This window comes from Pseudophryne corroboree, chromosome 7, assembly GCF_028390025.1.
Source record: "Pseudophryne corroboree isolate aPseCor3 chromosome 7, aPseCor3.hap2, whole genome shotgun sequence".
NCBI lineage: Eukaryota > Metazoa > Chordata > Amphibia > Anura > Myobatrachidae > Pseudophryne > Pseudophryne corroboree.
This window is the reverse complement of record NC_086450.1, coordinates 111,860,394-111,879,945: the sequence shown is the minus strand read 5'-3', so window position 1 is coordinate 111,879,945 and position 19,552 is coordinate 111,860,394. Positions and strand designations below refer to the sequence as shown.

The window sequence follows — 19,552 nt, the reverse complement described above, 5'->3', positions numbered from 1 at the left end:
GAAGTTCCGGGAATTTCAACTCGGATTGACCCTTTCACACAAAAAAAGGACCCATGTTTATCGGCAAATTACCGGGTAGAACTGCTTAACCTGGAAATTTGACGGTCTTTGTGAAAGGGGTACTAATGAGACATTTGCCAAATAGTGCAAAATGGTGTAAACAGTGGTTAAAAATTGTAAAAAAAAATAGTAAATTCTAGCAAAATGGTAACCACACTCAAAGCTAAATTTAATATACAGACATTAATCAAATGCAAAAATAAGCTTGCTGTATTATATGTAAATGTTTTACCTGTTCTTATGAGGGGATCCGTTCAGGATACTAGCGTTCGGCATCCCGGTAATTGGAATGCCGACACCTGAATCCCGGCACTGCTTGGAATGCCATTGCCGGCATCCCGACATGGATCGAAAAATGCCAGCGCCAGGATCCCGAACGCCGGAATCCCAATCAACCTCTGCCGGGACTCCTGTTTGGAAAGTCGTGATGGGGCTGGGGGGGTTAGGTTAGGCTGCGGGGCAGGGGGGAGAGGTTAGGGTTAGGCACGCCTGGGGAGGGTTAGGGTTAGGCTGCAGGGAATGGACGGTTAAGTTTAGGCTGCGGGAAGAGGGGTTAGGTTTTGGTACCACCTCCCCGGTTGCGGGGGGGTAGGGTTTAGCTGTGGGAAACATACTCACCTGACCCCTGGGATTCCCTGCTTCGGGATGCCGGTGTCGGTCATATGACTACCGGCATCCCATCCGCCGGGATATTGTATGTATCCCCTTATGAGGTACTGTATACTTTTGTTGTATAATATTCCGCATAATTTTAAGTTAATTTAAATCATAATTTAACTTAAATCATAATTTAATATAATTTACTGTTTAATAGTATTATGAATAGGGAAATACAAAAACTACTTATTTAGGTGCAAAAATAGTAATAAAAAACCCCCCAAAAATATTTGATCACAGCATCATAACTAAGCCACTAAGACTAAAAAAATCCCCATGTAATAAAGGTAGTCTTCAAATACTTTGTAAAATACGGCTAAATATATAGCAGAAGATAAAGTTGTATTGCATACGTACATCACTTTGCAGCTCATAAGTCTTCCTAGCATGTACCACATCGTTCTGGTCAGGCAGACAGGTCCATTTGTGAAGTAAGTGCTTATAGTCAATGTCGCTGACTAACGTCTGGCATTTTTTGGCCAGCAGTATTCCCAGCATATCAACTGGTGTATTGAATTTGGTCCTCCATTTTTCATATTCCTTCTTGTATTCTCTGTCACTCTGGATCTTGGCCACATGCATGGCCCATACAGACTTGGGGTCATCCTGTAGGCTGCGGAACCCGACGTGGTGTCCTTGTTGTTTGCGATAGGCTTGTTTGTATTTGTACTGCAGAAAGTTAGATAAAGATGCAGATATATCAGTTCATTAATAAAAGTTAGGCTATTCGGTATCAATATGAAAGTAAGAGAAATAAAACATTAATCCTGTATAGAGAAAAGAACATGTCACTAGAATTAATATTCAAATTAATTTCAGAAGACCTGGCTAATGAAGTTGCTAGTTAAATTGTCTCATTGAAATATTTGCTGGTTAAATCAATTTGGGAATAAAAAAAACGTTTTGTAATTCAAATAGCTCCAATGCCTTAAAGCCACACTAACCTCCATTTTTATTTTTATTGTATCTTGCAGTCTAAAGGGCAGATTAGATTATTTGAGAATAAAGGTGAGTGACTTTGACAAGGCAAAAACACCGCTTTAAAAGTGAGTAACTGTGACTTTTAGTTTGCGTCTCCAAAGTTGTCGATAACTGTTTAAAACTCTAGCCATAGCCTTGGTTTGTTTTTTGTAACAGTATATCACTTTTCAAACTGTCCTTTTTTTTTTTTTATTGCTGTTTTATGATTTACATTGCATTTTGCCAGAGCCGGCCATAGGAATAGGCAGTACGGGCAAATGCTAGGGGCATCTGAAAAGCCCAGGGGCATCTGGGCAGGCTGGATACCTAAATTCTAATTAGCAATATCGAGTTGTAGCTTTATTGCAGCCACTGTAGCTTTACTGCACTGGTGGTGGCTGGTGCAATAAAGCTTCTTTTGTTCATTCTGGCACAGCGGGCGTGACCTCATGATGTCACGCAGTACCACTGAGACAGGCAGAGCAGAGGAGCGTCAGTGGTGGGCAGCCAGAAGACAGTAGTGGGCAGTCACAAGACATCAAAGATGGTAAATGTGGTGGCTGGAGAGACACTTGCATACCTCCCAACTGTCCCGATTTTCGCGGGAGAGTCCTGTTTTTTGGGACTGTCCCGCTGTCCCACCCGCGGGCCGCAGTGTCCCGCGATGGGGGGGTGTAGTTGGGAGGCATCTATTCACTGGAGACAGAGGGGGAAGGGGCATGCCAGCAGCTCACAGAGCACTGGGCATGGACCCTCAGTGATGAAAACGGGGGCACTCCCGCAAACCCACGCCCCCTTTTCCACAGGCCGCATCTTCAATGTTGGGAGGTATGTGTAGGCTGGGACTTGAGTCTGCAGAGATTCCTTCATGTTGTTTGAGATATTATATATATATATATATATATATATATATATATATTATTGTGCACTTAGGCCCTCATTCCGAGTTGTTCGCTCGTTGCCGATTTTCTCTATTTTGCGATTAGTCACTTATTGCGCATGCGCAATGTTCGCAGAGCGCATGTGCTTAGTTATTTTACTCAACAGTTAGGTATTTTACTCACGGCATTACGAGGATTTTTCTTCGTTCTGGTGATCGGAGTGTGATTGACAGGAAGTGGGTGTTTCTGGACGGAAACTGGCCGTTTTATGGGTGTGTGTGAAAAAACGCTGCCGTTTCTGGGAAAAACGCGGGAGTGGCTGGAGAAACGGGGGAGTGTCTGGGCGAACGCTGGGTGTGTTTGTGACGTCAAACCAGGAACGAAACTGACTGAACTGATCGCAGTGGCAGAGTAAGTGTCGAGCTACTCAGAAACTGCTAAGAAATTTCTATTCGCAATTTTGCTAATCTTTCATTCGCAATTCTGCTAAGCTAAGATTCACTCCCAGTAGGCGGCGGCTTAGCGTGTGCAATGCTGCTAAAAGCAGCTTGCGAGCGAACAACTCGGAATGAGGGCCTAATTTAACAATGTTGTGGAGCTGGGGCTGGTGTGTTAATCGAATGAATGAATTAATCAGGACAGGATTCTTACATCGCTGGCAATGTCTCTTGATGATTTTGCAGCCTTGATTGTTATGGCATCAACGCGAAGATCGTAACCTTTCTTCTTTATCTCCTCATATCCGGCTTTGTAGAGTTTCTGTTAAAATCAACAATATAGTTATTATTTAAATAAAGATGTTCACATCAATGAATTACCTTTCCTTAGAAACTGCGATTATAAGCTACTAAATCAGTGGTTAAGAATTAACATGACTTTACTGTCAAACAGTAACCCAAGAGATGCTGGTGAGTAGATTCTAACCCCAGATGGATCCTTTAATAAAAGCTATAGAATTATCACATATGCCAGTTAGAAGTGCTAGTAAACACTGGGTCAATACAAGTAAAATTGAATTTTTTTTTGCCAAGTAAGCGTGGAAGTAGTTCAATACTTTATATAAGTATATAAAAGTCAAAATGCTCTGCACCAAAACAATGACCATCCCCACCCTAGATGGATATGCGTTGCTTTAGGTCCTAAACTCTGGAACAAAGACCAAGGAGAATCAGGTACGGAATTAAGGATTTTTTAAAAAAAGGCTTTTTACATTTTTTTTAATAATTTCTCACATATAAATTGAAAATTGTGTTTAATTATTTGAAGGGAGGAATTAACTTCTTCTCCTTTGTGTCCAATAGTCACCAATTGACCTAACACCATGGGCCTTATTCAGAGATGGGCACAGATCTTCTTTCCCGAAGTAAGATCTGCGTCCATCTACTCACATGCTGGGGGCCGCCCAGCAGAGAGCAAGGTCGCCCAGCATGTGTGTGGCGCCACCCCACGATGCATCAATTTAAGGTCTACCCCTGCCAGCACAGCCTGGCTGCGCTAGCAAGTGGTCCGGCAGGTGGTGCAGGTAAAACGGGGGGGGGGGGGGGGGAGGGGGGAGCGTGCTCCCAACATGCCCCCCATTTTACCCACAACGCCGCATCGATGCCCCCCCAATGGCCGCCACTGTCAATCAATCTGTGTCTGCATCACAGACACAGACCCCCTGAATGCAGGCACTGCATACAGATGCGCAGCTACGTTCAGGTCTGAATAGACCATGTCCAGCAGTTAATATCCATATCAGACTTATAGAGTTGAAGTACTCACATCACTGTTATTGATCAGGTTTGCCTTTGCCAGTAAGATCTCAGGGGTATCCGGCATGATGTGAATTCGTTGCTTATCTTTTTCCCATGCTGCTGTATAAAGTTTCTGAAAGAAGAAAATTGTAATCAGGTCAATTAGTGCTCAACACTTCAGAAAACACAACATGAATTATTTATTTCCTACAGTCTAATGATTTCAGTCATATCAGCCCTATTTGATTTGTTACTGATAATTTACAGATTATTGGTTTACAGATTACAACATTTTTTGTCCACACCCAGTCACCCAACAACAGGTACATGGTGATATTTTGTTGGAATACTGTAGGTCACCCCTAGATTCCTCAGTGACTACAACACCTTATTTATTGTGAGCAATTACCTTCTGATATATCTGGACTGTATCAATAAGTACAATTCACATCAACACTGACACTGACAAGCATGTCTGCAATAAATTTGATAGAGCCTGTCTATTGATAAACAGTGATTCACATTCGGAAACAATTAATTAAATTTGGGATTGCTGAGACAGTAGAGGGAAATCAATTGTGGGCGAAGGGGGCAAATTGCCATTTAAATGCCGACAACGGCAGCCCTATTCACACCCCTTAGACTCAAAAGTGTTGGCTACCCTATGTGGTAGCCAACACTTTTGAGCAAGATCCCACCAGCATAAAGTGCGTCGGGTGTCATGTGAATTTGGCCGGGCAGAAAAGTCGCCAGCAATGACTCCTCTAGAATCTTGTATGTGTTGCTTGTAATTTTCAAGTCAACGCTGTAAATGTCCTGTTCTAGAAATATTATGTTCAAGATGATAGTAAAGTGACCTATGACGTAGCAAACCTTGCTGCATTACAATATTAATAATGGTGTGGCTGGGGCATCAGCAGCCAAGGGATGTGGTGAACTGGCTCAAGAGTCAAGAACCTTATATGACCCTCAATCTTACTCCTGCAAGGTACCCCCTCTGTCACATTCTATATAATATTATACATGGAGGTCCCCTACCCCTGTACAGTCACAGTAAGCAGTTACATTTCTTTAAGGTATTTGTATTTTGAGGTAGACCTTATGGAGCTTGGCTTCTCTAAAGGATGCTCTATAGAAAAAAAAGCAATGTATTCTACTTTGGATCACTTACCTTGTTTATGATCTGAGCATTACTCTTTGCCAAAACAAGCTCCATTGAGTCTGGCAAGCTGGTAAATTTGAGAGTGTCTGGGTGCTGGCGGTATTTCTTCTCACTGACGATTTCCATGGCCTTCCTGTTCTTTTCGGCTTCCTGGGATCCATAAGGACTCCAACCCACACCCTTCATAAACTCATTATAATCTGCCTTGTAGATATTCTGAAAACAAGAGTAGGGAGCATGTATTCAGTACTGTCTCCAGAAATTCAGCAGATGCTTAAAGTACCTTTTTTTTCCAACTCAGGGAACTTACATCGCTCTGTAGCTCATTCATTTTCCTTGTTTGGACAAAGGCAGTCTGGTCAGGCAGACAAGTCCAGTTGTGCAGGAGTCGTTTATAGTCAATGTCGCTGACCTGCGCCTGGCATTTCTTAGCCAACAGGAAGCCCAGCATGTCCACTGGCAGGTTAAAAATGGTCTTCGATTTGTCAAAGTCCTTCTTGTATTCTCTATCACTTTGAATCTTGGCCACATGCATGGCCCATACTGACTTGGGATCATCCTGTAGGCTACGGAACCCGACGTGGTGGCCCTGTTGCTTACGATAGGCCTGTTTGTATTTATACTAAGAGAGAGAAAACAATTAAAGTTAATATTAATATTTGACAAAATAGTGATCCCATCCACCCTGGCTCTGCCTACTTGGAAGATTTGCTGTTTAACTCCGGTAATGTCATAGAAATGTGAATAATGGATGGTGGCCTTTCTAAGGATAGTTACAGGGCCGTCTTTTCATATGGGCTCAATGGGCTCTTGACCAAGGGCCCCAGGAGTATAAGGGCCCTAGGCGGATAGCTGAGGGTCCCCTCTTTCCAGGGGTACCAGATTTTTGAAAATCGGCCCTGGGGAACCTGAGACATCTGACTTACAAGCAGTGGTCCCCATCCAAGCCTGTTAATTGCTCTTCCCAGCCAGCTATCTGGGGTTCTGCATGACTTAGGGTTTTTCTGAGGATATAATCCAAAAGCTGGGACTCTCCACTTTTGGTGGACACTGGCAGCTTGTCTCTACTATGCCCAGAACCAGAGATATCAGCCTTCAAGCAGCCGGTCCCTGCTCCAGCTCCACACAACTAATATGCAGTTTTAGATTTTCGTTGGTGAATTGCTTTGGCTCCTGAACTCTGATCACCAAGTCCCCAGAACCTCTTGAAAGGTGGGACTCTCTAGGTTTTTATCCCATTCCAAGCTAAGAAATATATTTTCAGGAACTTGATATATCTGCAGTCAAGCAAGCTGCCCTCCCACCAGAACATGATAAATATTAAGCCCACTCCACTATCCACCCCTCCCCTACGTATTAAACACCCCCTACCACCCTGGAAGTCATGTACCTGGGCTTCAACATTCAGCCCAATGCCCCCTTCTACAGTTTAGCCCCATCTGTGCAGTAAAGGAGTAATTAACAGAAATTACTGCTCCAGGTCCTATATGCTGAGCGGAACATAGAACCCCCCCTATCGCCCACGGGACATCAAAGCAGCCACTGATAGCACCCCCCACCCCTACCGCTGGAGGATGGGTAGGGGGCCCAGTGCATTGCTGTGCCCAGGGGCCTGCACTGCTGTTAAGACGCCCCTGGATAGTTACTGGGTGTAGATCCAATACCCTGCAAAGAGCCCATAGCTGAGGATTTTTTTAAGTATTTAATGCATACATGCCTGATGTCCCTTAGGCTTTTAACTTGCACATACAATGAAGCAAACCAATGTTACCTCTAAATTGATTATTCTTGGAGTTATAATGCTAAAATTGTCCTTGTGAAGAAATTCATTTACAGCTTTAACTATTTAATCTTCAAATAGCTTCACTTACAAAGAACACAGGAACACACCTCTGTAACTAACCTTCCAAAACAGCCCCCCCACTAGTAATGGGAAAGGGCATAACGTAATTCCTTCCATTAATCTCTTCTTATTGCAGAGCTCCTCATACTGTATATCTCATTCTTAATTAATAAAGATTTTTGGAAAATAAAATGGATTTACAATTATACTCACATCGCTTGCAATATCTCTGGACGCTCTTGCTGCTTTAATAGAAATAGCGTCCGGTCTGAGATCATAGCCCTTCTTAACTGCTTCCTGCCATCCAGCCTTGTACTGTGTCTATAATGAAAAAATATATATAAAAGGTGTTAGAGCACAGTTTTCTGTAATGTTATCATCGTATACTGGAAATTGTAGTGCACAATGGAAAGAACTACCAGTGACAAGAGTCAAAAGTAGCTTGTGCCCAATTATATAAGGCCTGATTCTCAGTCAGACATAGTTGCGTATGAGTATGTGTCTGACGCACCTGTCCAACTACGGTCCGTCTGTATATTGGTGGTCATTCCGAGTTGATCGTAGCTGTGCTAAATTTAGCACAGCTACGATCAGGCACTCAGACATGCGGGGGGACGCCCAGAACAGGGTTAGTCCGCCCCGCATGTCAGTGCCCCCCCCCCCCCCTGCAGAAATGCGAAAGCATCGCACAGCGGCGATGCTTTTGCATTTGAGGAGTAACTCCCGGCCAGCGCAGCTCCTGCGGCTGGCCGAAAGAACCTCTCGCTGCCCGGGTCGCAGCGGATGCGTGTGACGTCACGCAGCCACCGCGGCCTGCCCCCCTCCAACGGTCCGGCCACGCCTGCGTTAGCCGGACCGCGACCCCTAAACGGCGGCTTAACGCCGCCGTCCAGCCCCATCCCACCCAGCGACCGCCTCTGCCTGTCAATCAGGCAGAGGCAATCGCTAGGCAATGACGGCCTTCAGCCGTCTGGCATGCTCCGGCGCACTGCGGCGCTGGTGCAGTTCCGACCCGATCGCTGCGTTGCGATAGACTGCAGCGAGCGATCGGGTCAGAATTACCCCCATTGTGTATTACTGTGTCCCAGCAGCACCGCCATTTGTTTTCTTGCGCCTGGGCTTCAGCTGTCATTAGTATCTGTACATGCAACAGTCATATGCTGGGTGCAAGAAATCTGCATGAAACATGCATTCCCAACTGCATCCAAACACCTGGGCCCGGATACTGTACGGGTGTGGCCTAATAGTGAAGGAGTGTCCATTCCCTCAAAAAAAAGATATGAAAAATAGTATGCATAAGCGCCGCACATAGCTCGGAGGGTGAATTGGGGGAGGGGTGGGGGATGGGATTGGTGTTGTGCCCCCCTCAGACAAGGACAGACCCAAGGGGCGGGCTGATGCACTGATGTCGCAATAACACCTATGACAGTTCCCATGTCAGTCCCATCAGAAACAGCTGCTCTGTGCGTCTTGATACTTGCCACCCAGAAACGCCTACTCCGCGTAAGTCTCCCTTGGCACAAGATGCAACATGGAAGCTCCCACTTGCTACTTCGGAGCACCTGGTGCAGTGCATGCACACACCTTGATTCAGAAGCATGCGCGGTCAGTTTGAAAGCAATAAACCCCCGAAATATGCATTTGCATATTATAGGAATATTGTACCGATTTACTGTTGCTCCAGGCAACATCTGTCTGTTACGATATTTTCATTTCTATCTCAATAGAGTGAACAAATGGCAGCTCCCACTCATACTTCAGTAAGATATAAATAAAGTATAAACATTATTATTTATGCTAAATAACCTATTTGTCTATGTTTTACTGAATGTCTATACAAAATAAATATATATTTCATTTTAACTGAAAATGTCACTGCCGCTGAGAATGTGTAAACCCTGGCTGCGCGGCTGCTGTATACAGAGGTGTCTGTCATATCCCAGAACATGTATGGCTCTCGTACCAGAATCATTCATTGCACTTAAGACAATCTATTTATGGCAACCAACTCACCTCACTAAAAGTGATCATGTTCTGCTTTGCCTGCAGTATATCAGGTGTGTCTGGCATCACATGGATCTTTGTCTTATCTTTCTCCCAGGCATCAATGTATTGGCGCTGGAAAACAAACAGAAAAGTTTTATATGCAATGTAATAAAGAGCTATTAAACCTGAAATACAAGTAGACTCATTATGAGAAGTCATCTTTATAAATGCACATGTAAAGGGCTCCATATAATGACAGAAAATTGTAAGCACTGCAAACTGTGGACAGAGCCGGCCTTAGGCATAGGCAAACTAGGCAAATGCCTAGGGCATTTGGTATGCTTAGGGGCACCAGCAGCTTCTGCTGATTAAAATGATATGCGGCATGCCTATATTCTGTGTGTGACTGCGGCTGTATCTGCATACGAAATGCTACGTTTCAGTGTATTCCTGGAAATCACTGTAATGTAGCATTCGTATGCAGATACAGCCACAGTCGCACACAGAATATAGCAATGCAACATATCATTTTAATCAGCAGAAGCTGCTTGTGCATCCTAGCCACATAGTAATGCAAATAATATGATGCATTTTCATAAACAAAAGGCACCCGGCGTTAGCAGGGCTGCCAGCTGACTCATGCCAGGCATCTCCTGCAGAACTAGCGGCAGTGCTAGGGGGCACCAGCCAAAATCTTGCCTAGGGCATCATATTGGTTAGGGCCGGCTCTGACTGTGGACCTAACTCAGATGTGGTTGCACACAGACTGGTCAATGTTTTCATACTGCACATGTATCTACGCCGCATTGTGCACGCACAGCAATTGAATTGCAATGTTGGTCACAATGAGGGATATGTCGCAAAGAGAGTGACAGGTAGACAGTGTTTGGGGGTGGTAACGGCGGGTGATCGGGTAAATGCAGGCATGTCATGCCCGCTCAAACATGTTTTCTGAATGCATAAATTTGCAGTTGCAATCATCGTTGCTACTAGAGAGTCCTCTGCATCAAACGAGAGCAGCTCAGCCTGCACGTCTTCAGAGGTACTCAGACTCTGCGCGACAACCCAATTTGCAACTTTGGCACTTATGTATCTGCATTTGTATGCCGTCAGATGGAAATGAGGAGGCAGCACTGGGCGTCCCTATGCTCAGGTTAGCTTCTGCCCATATTAGCATATACTGTAGTCACAATTGCGAACGGCCAAAGATAGCAACAGCAATCACAAGAACAGTCACATCTGATCTAGGCCCATTGTGCTCTTGCTATCTTGTTGAGAAATAATATTGGGTATATTTGCCAACAGTTCTGAAACTCAGGTGTGGCATTGTCTGGAAGGAGCGTGGTCCGAGCCGATTTGGGTGTGGCTTGGGTGGATATTTAACAACATTACTCAGAGGTGCAAATCTGCACTAAAGCCACAGCAGCTAATCAAACATTTGCGAAGGCTCATTTCTAATTGGTTGCTATGGCTTATTTAAGATTTGCATGATAAAGAACCTCTAATGTCTTCAATAGATATTAATATGAAGGAAGAATTATGGGGTGCATTAAGGAAAAAAATATGTTCATAGATTTCTCTCAAAAATCTTTCTGAATACTTTTGATGAATTTTTTGCATTTTTCAAAATATTTATGAATTTTATTATGAATTAATTATATATTTTTCAAAATCTCTATTGTGAAAAAAACAAAACCAGATTTGTTTTTATTGTAGAAGATTTTACCTTGTTCATAACAATAGCATTCTGCTTAGCTAGCTCCAGATCCATGGAATCCATCTGCTTGGTGAACGCAAACTTGCTGGGGTGCTGGCGATATTTGGCTTCACTCAGGATTTCAGAAGCTTTCTTGCTTTTTTCAACATCCAGAGAACCCAGCGGGCTCCAGCCTGTGCCCTTGTACCACGTCTTGTAGTCTGTTTTGTATTCATTCTGCAAACAGACATTGTAAATCATAACATAAGATTTGGGTGTACATGTTATGGCTGTATTTAGGAAAAGTTTCAGACGAAGGTTCTCTCTGCACAGACATGAAGATACTTATAATATTCTTGTGACCCAGGCATTGCCTTAGTTTTTATTTTCCTTAACTTAAATTTTACCCTTTCATGTCTCAATGGGCCTTGTTCAGATTTGGAAGCAAGGCAGAAAAAGCATGTAACTTTCTATCTGAAACAAACCATGTTGCCATGCAAGGGGAGGAAATAAATTTATATTTTGTCTGTGCAGGGTAAATACTATTTGCTTTTGTATGTAGCCCACAATTGTTAGACAGCTTTATTTTTACATTGCAATTTAGATTTCAGTTTGGACACAACCCACCCAAATAAAAATCTCTCTACACATGTTACATCTGCCCCACCTGCAGTACAACATGGTTTTGCTCAGTTGCTTGCTTTTTTGCTTGGCTATTAAACCCGAATCAGCCCAGTGTCTCTCTCCTGACCACATTCTCCCTGGCGTTGTCTGTTTCTCTTTCTCCCTCCCCATATACAGTATATCTCCATCTATCTCCATCTAGGTCCCCACAGAGTCTGTCATGTAGCCTCTGGGATGTGCAGTAATATCGGTGGATGTTTTTTCTCCCAGACACACCAGGAATGGAACAGCATTGAATATAAGTATGTGCATTTGTATTGTGATGCCAGGATTGGCTAACCTGCTTATTTGTTTGGTATTGTTTTCCTAGAGCAGGGTGATGCTCTGTGGTCAGCTTCAGTCTAAGTGGCCCTGGCACTCTCACAATGTTCAAATAGCTTTTATAGTACAAGTTGTTACTATTGGGTATAACACGTGTCAGTGTAGCCTGTCTGGCTGGGAGAGCATTCTAGGACTTTTAGGAGTCTATTTTCTAAGCCTCAGAGAGAGAGATAAAGTGTACAGAGATGAAGTACCACCCAATCAGCTCCTAACTGTCATGTTACAGGCTGTTAGGAGCTGATTGTCATGTTACAGGTTGTTAGGAGCTGATTGGTTGGGACTTTGGGGGTCATTCCGACCCGATCGCTCGCTGCAGTTTATCGCAGTGCAGCGATCGGCCGGAATTGCGCATGCGCTGGCGCCGCAGTGCGCCGGCACCTGCCGGATGCCAGAAGGCCGTCGTTCAGTAGCGATCACCTCTGCCTGATTGACAGGCAGAGGCGGTCGCAGGGCGGGAGGGGGCTGGATGGCAGCGTTAAGCCGCCGTTTAGGGGGTGCGGTCCGGCCAACGCAGGTGTGGCCGGACCATTGGGGGGGCGGCCCGCGGCAGCTGCGTGACGTCTCACGCAGCCGCTACGGCCAGCGGCAGCGACGATCAACTCCCGGCCAGCCGCAGGAGCTGCGCTGGCCGGGAGTTACTCCCCAAATACAAAAGCATCGCCGCTGTGCGAGGCTTTTGTATTTGCGCGGGGGAGGGGGGTGGGACTGACATGCGGGGTGGACTAGCCCTGTGCTGAGCGTTCCCCCGCATGTCAGGGAAGATGATCGTAGCTGTGCTAAATTTAGCACAGCTACGATCAACTCGGAATGACCCCCTTTATCTCCATCCACTTTATCTCTCTCTAAGCCTTAGTAAATAGACCCCTTAGTTGTACAACAGGTGAAGCCGTGCCTGACCAACCTCGCATTAAGTTATTCCGAAGGCTACAAATAAACAAGTTCTAGGTATGTACGGCTGTGAAGCGTCAACTTACATCACTCTGGATTTGGTTCATGTTCTTTGCCAGCTGGATCTGCATTGCATCTGGCAGCAGGATGTACTTATGGATGAGATTTTTGTAATGCACGTTAGAGGCGATATTCTGGGCCTCCTTTGCCGCCATGACACTAAACATGGACACAGGAGTGTGGTATTTGGTTTTAGTCTTCTCGTAGTCTTTTTTGTATTCCCGGTCACTCTGCATCTTGGCTACATTCATGAAGTGCACAAGTTTGGGGTCGTCCTGCAGGCTGCGGAATCCGACCATCTTCCCTTTGTCTGTTTCATATGCTTTCTTGTATTTATACTAAAAATGAGATAAAAAGACGTTTTAGTACATAGACACTTAGCAGCAATAGTGACCTGGTCCGGGTGACTTACATATTCCGAGCCCTGAAACACTCGTGGGTGTTGAAGATTTTTGTCTGAATGTTGCAGTTGACCTGTTGCATTTTTAATAGAAATATTATATCCAGTAAAATTAACTTTCATTCATTGATCTGTATCATGTGCCGTCAGATCACTGAACATGTCACGTGGATATCGTGCTACAATATATTTATCCTGTAAATAATCTTTTATATATGTATTCTTGCTGTGTCTAAGAAGGTATATTACACACGTCCAAGAGTGTTTATAGATGGATCCCTGATATGGCCACTTGATGGCAGTCTTACTGTAGCAGAGGCAGCAATGTCTTTTTTATACAGTAGTTACTAAGACAATATAAGTGACCACTTTCACTTCAGTGTATGTTACCGCAGCTTTACTGAACATTTAAAAAAAATAAACTAAAACGAGAAATTGTTCTCCCATGTAAGGTATGTTTTACTGTTAGGTTACGGATGTCCAGGACACAGTATGTAGTATTTATAAACCAGCACATCATGTTTGGAGGGCACATATTGTGTGTTTTTGGACTGCACATGCCCCGTAACTGAGCATACATAAGTGCAGACGATACAGAGTCCGGAAGCGGAATTGGATGTATTTTCAGGTGCACCGTAAATGCTGCAGCCCGTGCTGAAAATGATGTATAAAACTAAGGGTACAGATAGGGGTAGTTCAGTTGTAAAGATGCGCACAACAGTGCAGAAGTTTCCTCAGCAGGTATGTATGCAGCTTGGCATCAGGCACAAGGTTTGTACTAAACAGTACCCAAAAAAGTTAGGTTATCATTGTCAATATGTAGTGTAGCACTGATCTATCAAACAGGGCACACATGGAACAATCACATCTGGCAAATTGACTTTGTTTTTAGCAGTATAGCTGGTAATTCCAGTGACTGTATTGTACATCAAATGACTGCACGGATTGGGCTCTATCACCTGAGCCATTGTCCTGAATGCCAATTATCTAAATCTGTGCAATTTGGCAACTCAGCCCTCCATGCTGTTTCGATATTACTATTGAATGACGAATTCTGCCAACATGTGGTCATTTTTACTATCCCCCCCATTTGGGATGGCTACCAGCAACAAGCTCTTCCCTAAGTAGACTTCCCGTGTAAATCAGCATTTAGAAGAATGAACAGACTTACGTCACTAGCAATGTCCCTGGAAGCTTTTGCAGCTTTGATAGCAATGGCATCAATCCTGAGATCATATCCTTTCTTTTTGGATTCCTCCAGGGCTTGCTTGTATTGTTTCTGAAAATTTAATAAAAATGGATGTTGTAAAGTGGACAGGTACATTCTGCACAACTTCATTAACAACAGTACAATGGGGTAATGGTTAGCATTACAGCCTCACAGCACTGAGGTCATGGGTTCAATTCCCACCAAGGCCCACCAATTCCCACCATGGAGTTTATATAGTCTCCCCATGATTCTGTGGGTTTCCTCCGGGTAGTCCTGTCTCCCGTCAAAATATTACCCCATGTGTCTAAGTGTGTGACAGTACATGTATTTAGGGTAGACTAGATGAGCCAAGTGGGTCTTTTCTGCCTTCAAAGTTTGTGGTGTCTATTTACTAAGCACTGGAGAGAGATAAACTACCAGTCATTTTTCAAACACAGCCTGATTGGATGGTACTTTATCTCCATCCACTTTATCTCTCTCCGAGGGTTAGTAAATAGCAGAAAAACTATACTTTAATACATATTTTGGCATAGCTTAAAAGCACAATCTGCTCATCTTTCGTATGTACTCAGTAAAAAGGATCTGCCCAATTGTGTGACATAATTTTGAAAGATTTCAAACTGAAATGTACAAGACTGACCAAACCTTAGGGTCACATCCTGCAAGCAGCTTCATAATAGTGAAAATTTTACATTTAATTACATATATTTTTCATACAATATATTTAATATTCCCATTCCCTTGGGAATGTCAGGTTTAAAATTCTATTCTCTTTCTTTTTTTACACGGTACAATAATGAGCCCATCTGAAGCTCAGAACTCTGACATTCATTATTCTACTCTAGAGAAAAGTCAGAATCTTTTTTAAGCTGTCAGCTAATTATTATGTGCTGCTCATTCTTTGATGCTGACTGCCGAATCTATTAATTCTACTGATAAAACAGAATATTTTATAAAATAAAAAAATAAAAAACCTGCAGAAAATTTGATGCCATCTGCTTAACGGAACTCTGTGTTCAAATGATATTGGATTTATATGAAGAGAACCTTGTGAGACTCTTGTATGCTTGTGCGGAAGCTCTTCCAACTTCTCAGAACTTAAGAAGTTCAAAATTAATTTTGTTATTTCATTAGGCAAGATTCTAAGGGTAACTTATTAAAGAGTGCAAAACATAATACCCTACTTTTTGGACCTGCTTGGCGGGAGGTCATGGTGCAAGGGCAAGTGCATCCAAGGAAGGTCCAAGGGGTGGCCGTGCACACTCCCCATAACCTGGGTACTAGAGAGGTGGGTGGGAGTACGGGAGTGTGGCCAGGAGTCACATGGACATTGCAGGAGAGTAGGGAAGAATGGCAAAACATGCTGTAGATACACACAGTCCTGATATCCTCTTATGATTAATTAACTAAGTGAAAGTGTATTGCACATTGTACTTTTAAATATTTTTTTCCGTCTCTACCCACTATGCACAGTTTCAAAAACCTAGTGTGCTCCTCACAATGTATATCGACATTCATAATGTTGACACCAGAATGGTAACTGTTATGCTGTTGACATGGTTAAAATATTGACATCTGACATGTCAATATAAAGAAAATGTTGACGTGGACAAAATGTCAACATACAGATGGGTCCATGTTTATCTTGACCTTTAATAGGATTAACTGAGACTGGGCAGTCGGACTTAATCCACTGCTATAATGACTTAATCCCCTGCTGTATTGTTCTATGTATTGTATTGCAGATGAGAACAATAGATGAAGGGTTTATGTTAATAAACCATGTTGTACCTAGGCGCAGCAAACTAGCCAAGATAACCGTGGACCCATCTGGTAGTGAAAATATCGACATTAGGGTTAGCCTTACGGTTAGAGTTAGGATTACACTCATCTGAAAAAGACATTCTCATCATTCTGACCATAAACGCCATTTGAGCAGTTACCTTTATGTGCCTATCAATGTGTAACAGAAAACAGCATACACAGAAAGCACCGACATACCTCACTCATAGTGACAGCATTAGCCTTTGCCAAAAGAACTTCCGGTGTATCTGGCATAACATGGATTGTTCTCTTATCTTTTTCCCAGGCTTGTGTGTATTGGTGCTACAAAACAAAACAAAACACAAATGTAATTCAAATGTACTCATCTAAAGAATGCTACAAAAGGTAAATAAAATGTACATTAAGGTATTAGGGGCTTTTATAATCTGGGATGTTATATTAGTATAACCTCCATTGGAAAGGCAAATGTGCAGTACCCTATAGTAACCAATCAGAAACTATCTTTGCTTGATCCAGTGCTAGTTACACAATGAAAACCAAAATCCGATTGGTTGATATGAGTTCTCAATTGTACTATTGTAGTAAATAATCAACTATACCAGCCGGAGATAACAACCTGGCGTGACTCTTAAGTAGTTATGGAACTATAGCACCACAGATATAAGAAAGCTACGTAATTTTGATGAGAGAACATATAGAGTCACCTTAGATATGTAATATTTGTCTGTGAGGGATTAAAATAATTAACATTTCTTTAAATAATGTTTGGACCCCTCAGTCAAATTGTTACTATACTCTTTACATATGAGTCCCAGACTAAGCTATTCATTATTTTGTTTATTTATTTAAAAACTGTTATAAACTAAACGAAGTGGGCATGAGATACAGTATATGTAATATAGAACATACCACTAAATGAAAGCAAAATTATTGGACAATAATACCTTACAGCAGAGGTTCTCAAATGTGGTCCTCAATGCACCCAAACAGTCCAGGTTTTAAGTATATCTATGCTTGGCTACAGGTGACTTAATTAGCACCTCAGTCAATTTGATTTAACCATCTGTGCCGAGTTATGAATCTGGACCATTGAGAACCTCTGCCTTACAGTATGTAGGCTCTTTAGGTCCAGACACTTACTTTATTCATGATTTGAGCATTACTCTTTGCCAGTACTAACTCCATGGAGTCTGGAAGGCTGGTGAATTTGAGAGTGTCTGGGTGCTGGCGGTATTTCTTCTCGCTGATGATATCCATAGCCTTCCTGTTCTTCTCGGCTTCTTGAGATCCATAGGGGATCCACCCAACGCCTTTAACAAAGTCATTGTAGTCAGACTTGTACACATTCTAATATAATGAGTGGACAGAGATATGTGTCAGTAAACAACACATTGCAGGAGAGTGCACAAACATATTATTTTTTAAAGGTCAATAAATACACTGCTTGAACATTTCATGGTGGATCACATATGGTTCGACTACTTTTAAAGCGAGAACTATTGTCTAAGATAAGAAGACAAGAAAACTAAATTAGGAAACTGTAGTACCATGTCTCACCAATAGACGGTGATGCAGGCTTTCCATCTAAATTGTATTTAAAATGAAGGCGTACACTAAAGTTTTTTTTTATGGTCACATTTTTTTATTATTTTAACTAGTTTCAGAAGCATGAATATATTGATGAAATCATTGTAAATGAATAAAATAAACATCTACAAAATTATCCAGAGCGTGGAAGCTGCTATAAGTCTTGTATCAACAAAAGTACTGGCACATTTATCATATACTGTATATCATACTATATAATGAATGTCTATTATACATGCGGTAATATATGCATATATATTAAAAAAACTCTGATGTCTCACTTGACAAAAAGTAGCAATGAAACATATGTAGCAACGTATGAAAAACTTGGATTGTTCCTGTGAAAATTTCCATTCCCCTATAATTTTTATATAAACTTTATTAAGCACAGATATCAATTTCACATCCACAACAACTTGTTGTTTAGTTAATTAATTATACTGATCTGGTAGCAAGAAATTAAAAATATATTTATAATATAAAATGTGCAGCTATAACAAATACGAAGTAAAAAAAAAGGTTTCTGATACCAACCAATCAGATTCTAGCTATCATTTTGTACAATATACTAAATAAATGTTAGCTAGAGTCTGATTAGTTGCTATTGGCAACACCTCCATTTTTCCTTTTTAGTAGTAAATATGCATCTAAAAATCAGTGAATATGATAGATGTTTTCAGATTTTCATGTTACGGTCCAATCTGCTGGACAGTTATGGTGATACAATATCAGGTTCTGATATTTCCATCTCCTTGGAAATCCAGAAAACATTGGTTCCAATCTCATCTCCCTCACACTAAAACCTCGTCCATGGCAATGCTGAAGACGAAATAACAGACCATCGTTCTTTCAACCACCAGATTAACACTTACATCACTCTGTATTTGCATTCTGTTTCTGGATAGTTCAAGACTCATGGCATCAGGCAGCAGATTGTAGGTATGGATGAGATGTTTATAATTGGTATTAGTTGCCACGTTTTGGGATAGCTTGGCCGCAGTAACGCTGAACATATCAACAGGAGTGTGGAACCGAGTCTTGGACTTCTCATAATCTTTCTTATATTCCCGCTCAGACTGCATCTTGGCCACTTTCATGAAGTGCACTAACTTTGGATCGTCCTGGAGGCTTCGGAACCCAATGTGCTTTCCTCTGGTCAATTCATAGGCTTTCTTGTATTTGTACTATATAACCAAAAACAAATGTTGTTATACTATTTTAGTAAAGAAAAAAAAAAAAGACACACTTAAAGACTAACAAAAACAGTTACCAATAAATCTGAAGTTGTGTCAAATGCTATAAATGTTAATGATAAGACAGACAAGCATGTGTATAGTAACTTCAGTGTTTCTCACCTTTAACGTATATACATACAGTGTTAGTGCACTACTGTGTAATGCTATTATAACTTTATGACTTCATGTGCAGTTTGAAAAGGACAGTAATGCTTAACATGAGATGTGTGTTTTGCTTTTATGTTTTTTTATACAGAGGTGTCAGTAGTTGTCCTGTTGTCTTGGTGGCATGCCCTTCTCATTACTTATACAAATATTGTACACAAATAGTGATTACTGTTCTAGACAGAGTACTTACACTTCAATCATTATCGAATCTACAAATGTAGAGAACCTTTAGC

At 42.1% G+C, this 19,552-nt stretch overlaps 1 protein-coding gene across 20 annotated transcripts in view; it reads right to left on the bottom strand.

Moving 5' to 3' along the window:
• NEB (nebulin) overlaps positions 1-19,552 on the bottom strand; it is a 249,685-nt gene that overhangs the window by 153,944 nt on the left and 76,189 nt on the right. For all 20 annotated transcript variants that reach the window (XM_063933546.1, XM_063933551.1, XM_063933563.1 and 17 more), the window contains exons 38-50: positions 18,789-19,100; positions 17,470-17,676; positions 16,546-16,650; positions 14,506-14,613; positions 12,961-13,272; positions 11,012-11,218; positions 9,313-9,417; positions 7,513-7,620; positions 5,767-6,078; positions 5,466-5,672; positions 4,323-4,427; positions 3,210-3,317; positions 1,075-1,386 (exon numbers count right to left, since the gene is read on the bottom strand). In XM_063933546.1, coding sequence (XP_063789616.1) covers positions 1,075-1,386; positions 3,210-3,317; positions 4,323-4,427; positions 5,466-5,672; positions 5,767-6,078; positions 7,513-7,620; positions 9,313-9,417; positions 11,012-11,218; positions 12,961-13,272; positions 14,506-14,613; positions 16,546-16,650; positions 17,470-17,676; positions 18,789-19,100 — 2,508 coding nt within the window. The remainder of the gene's footprint in view (positions 1-1,074; positions 1,387-3,209; positions 3,318-4,322; positions 4,428-5,465; positions 5,673-5,766; positions 6,079-7,512; positions 7,621-9,312; positions 9,418-11,011; positions 11,219-12,960; positions 13,273-14,505; positions 14,614-16,545; positions 16,651-17,469; positions 17,677-18,788; positions 19,101-19,552) is intronic.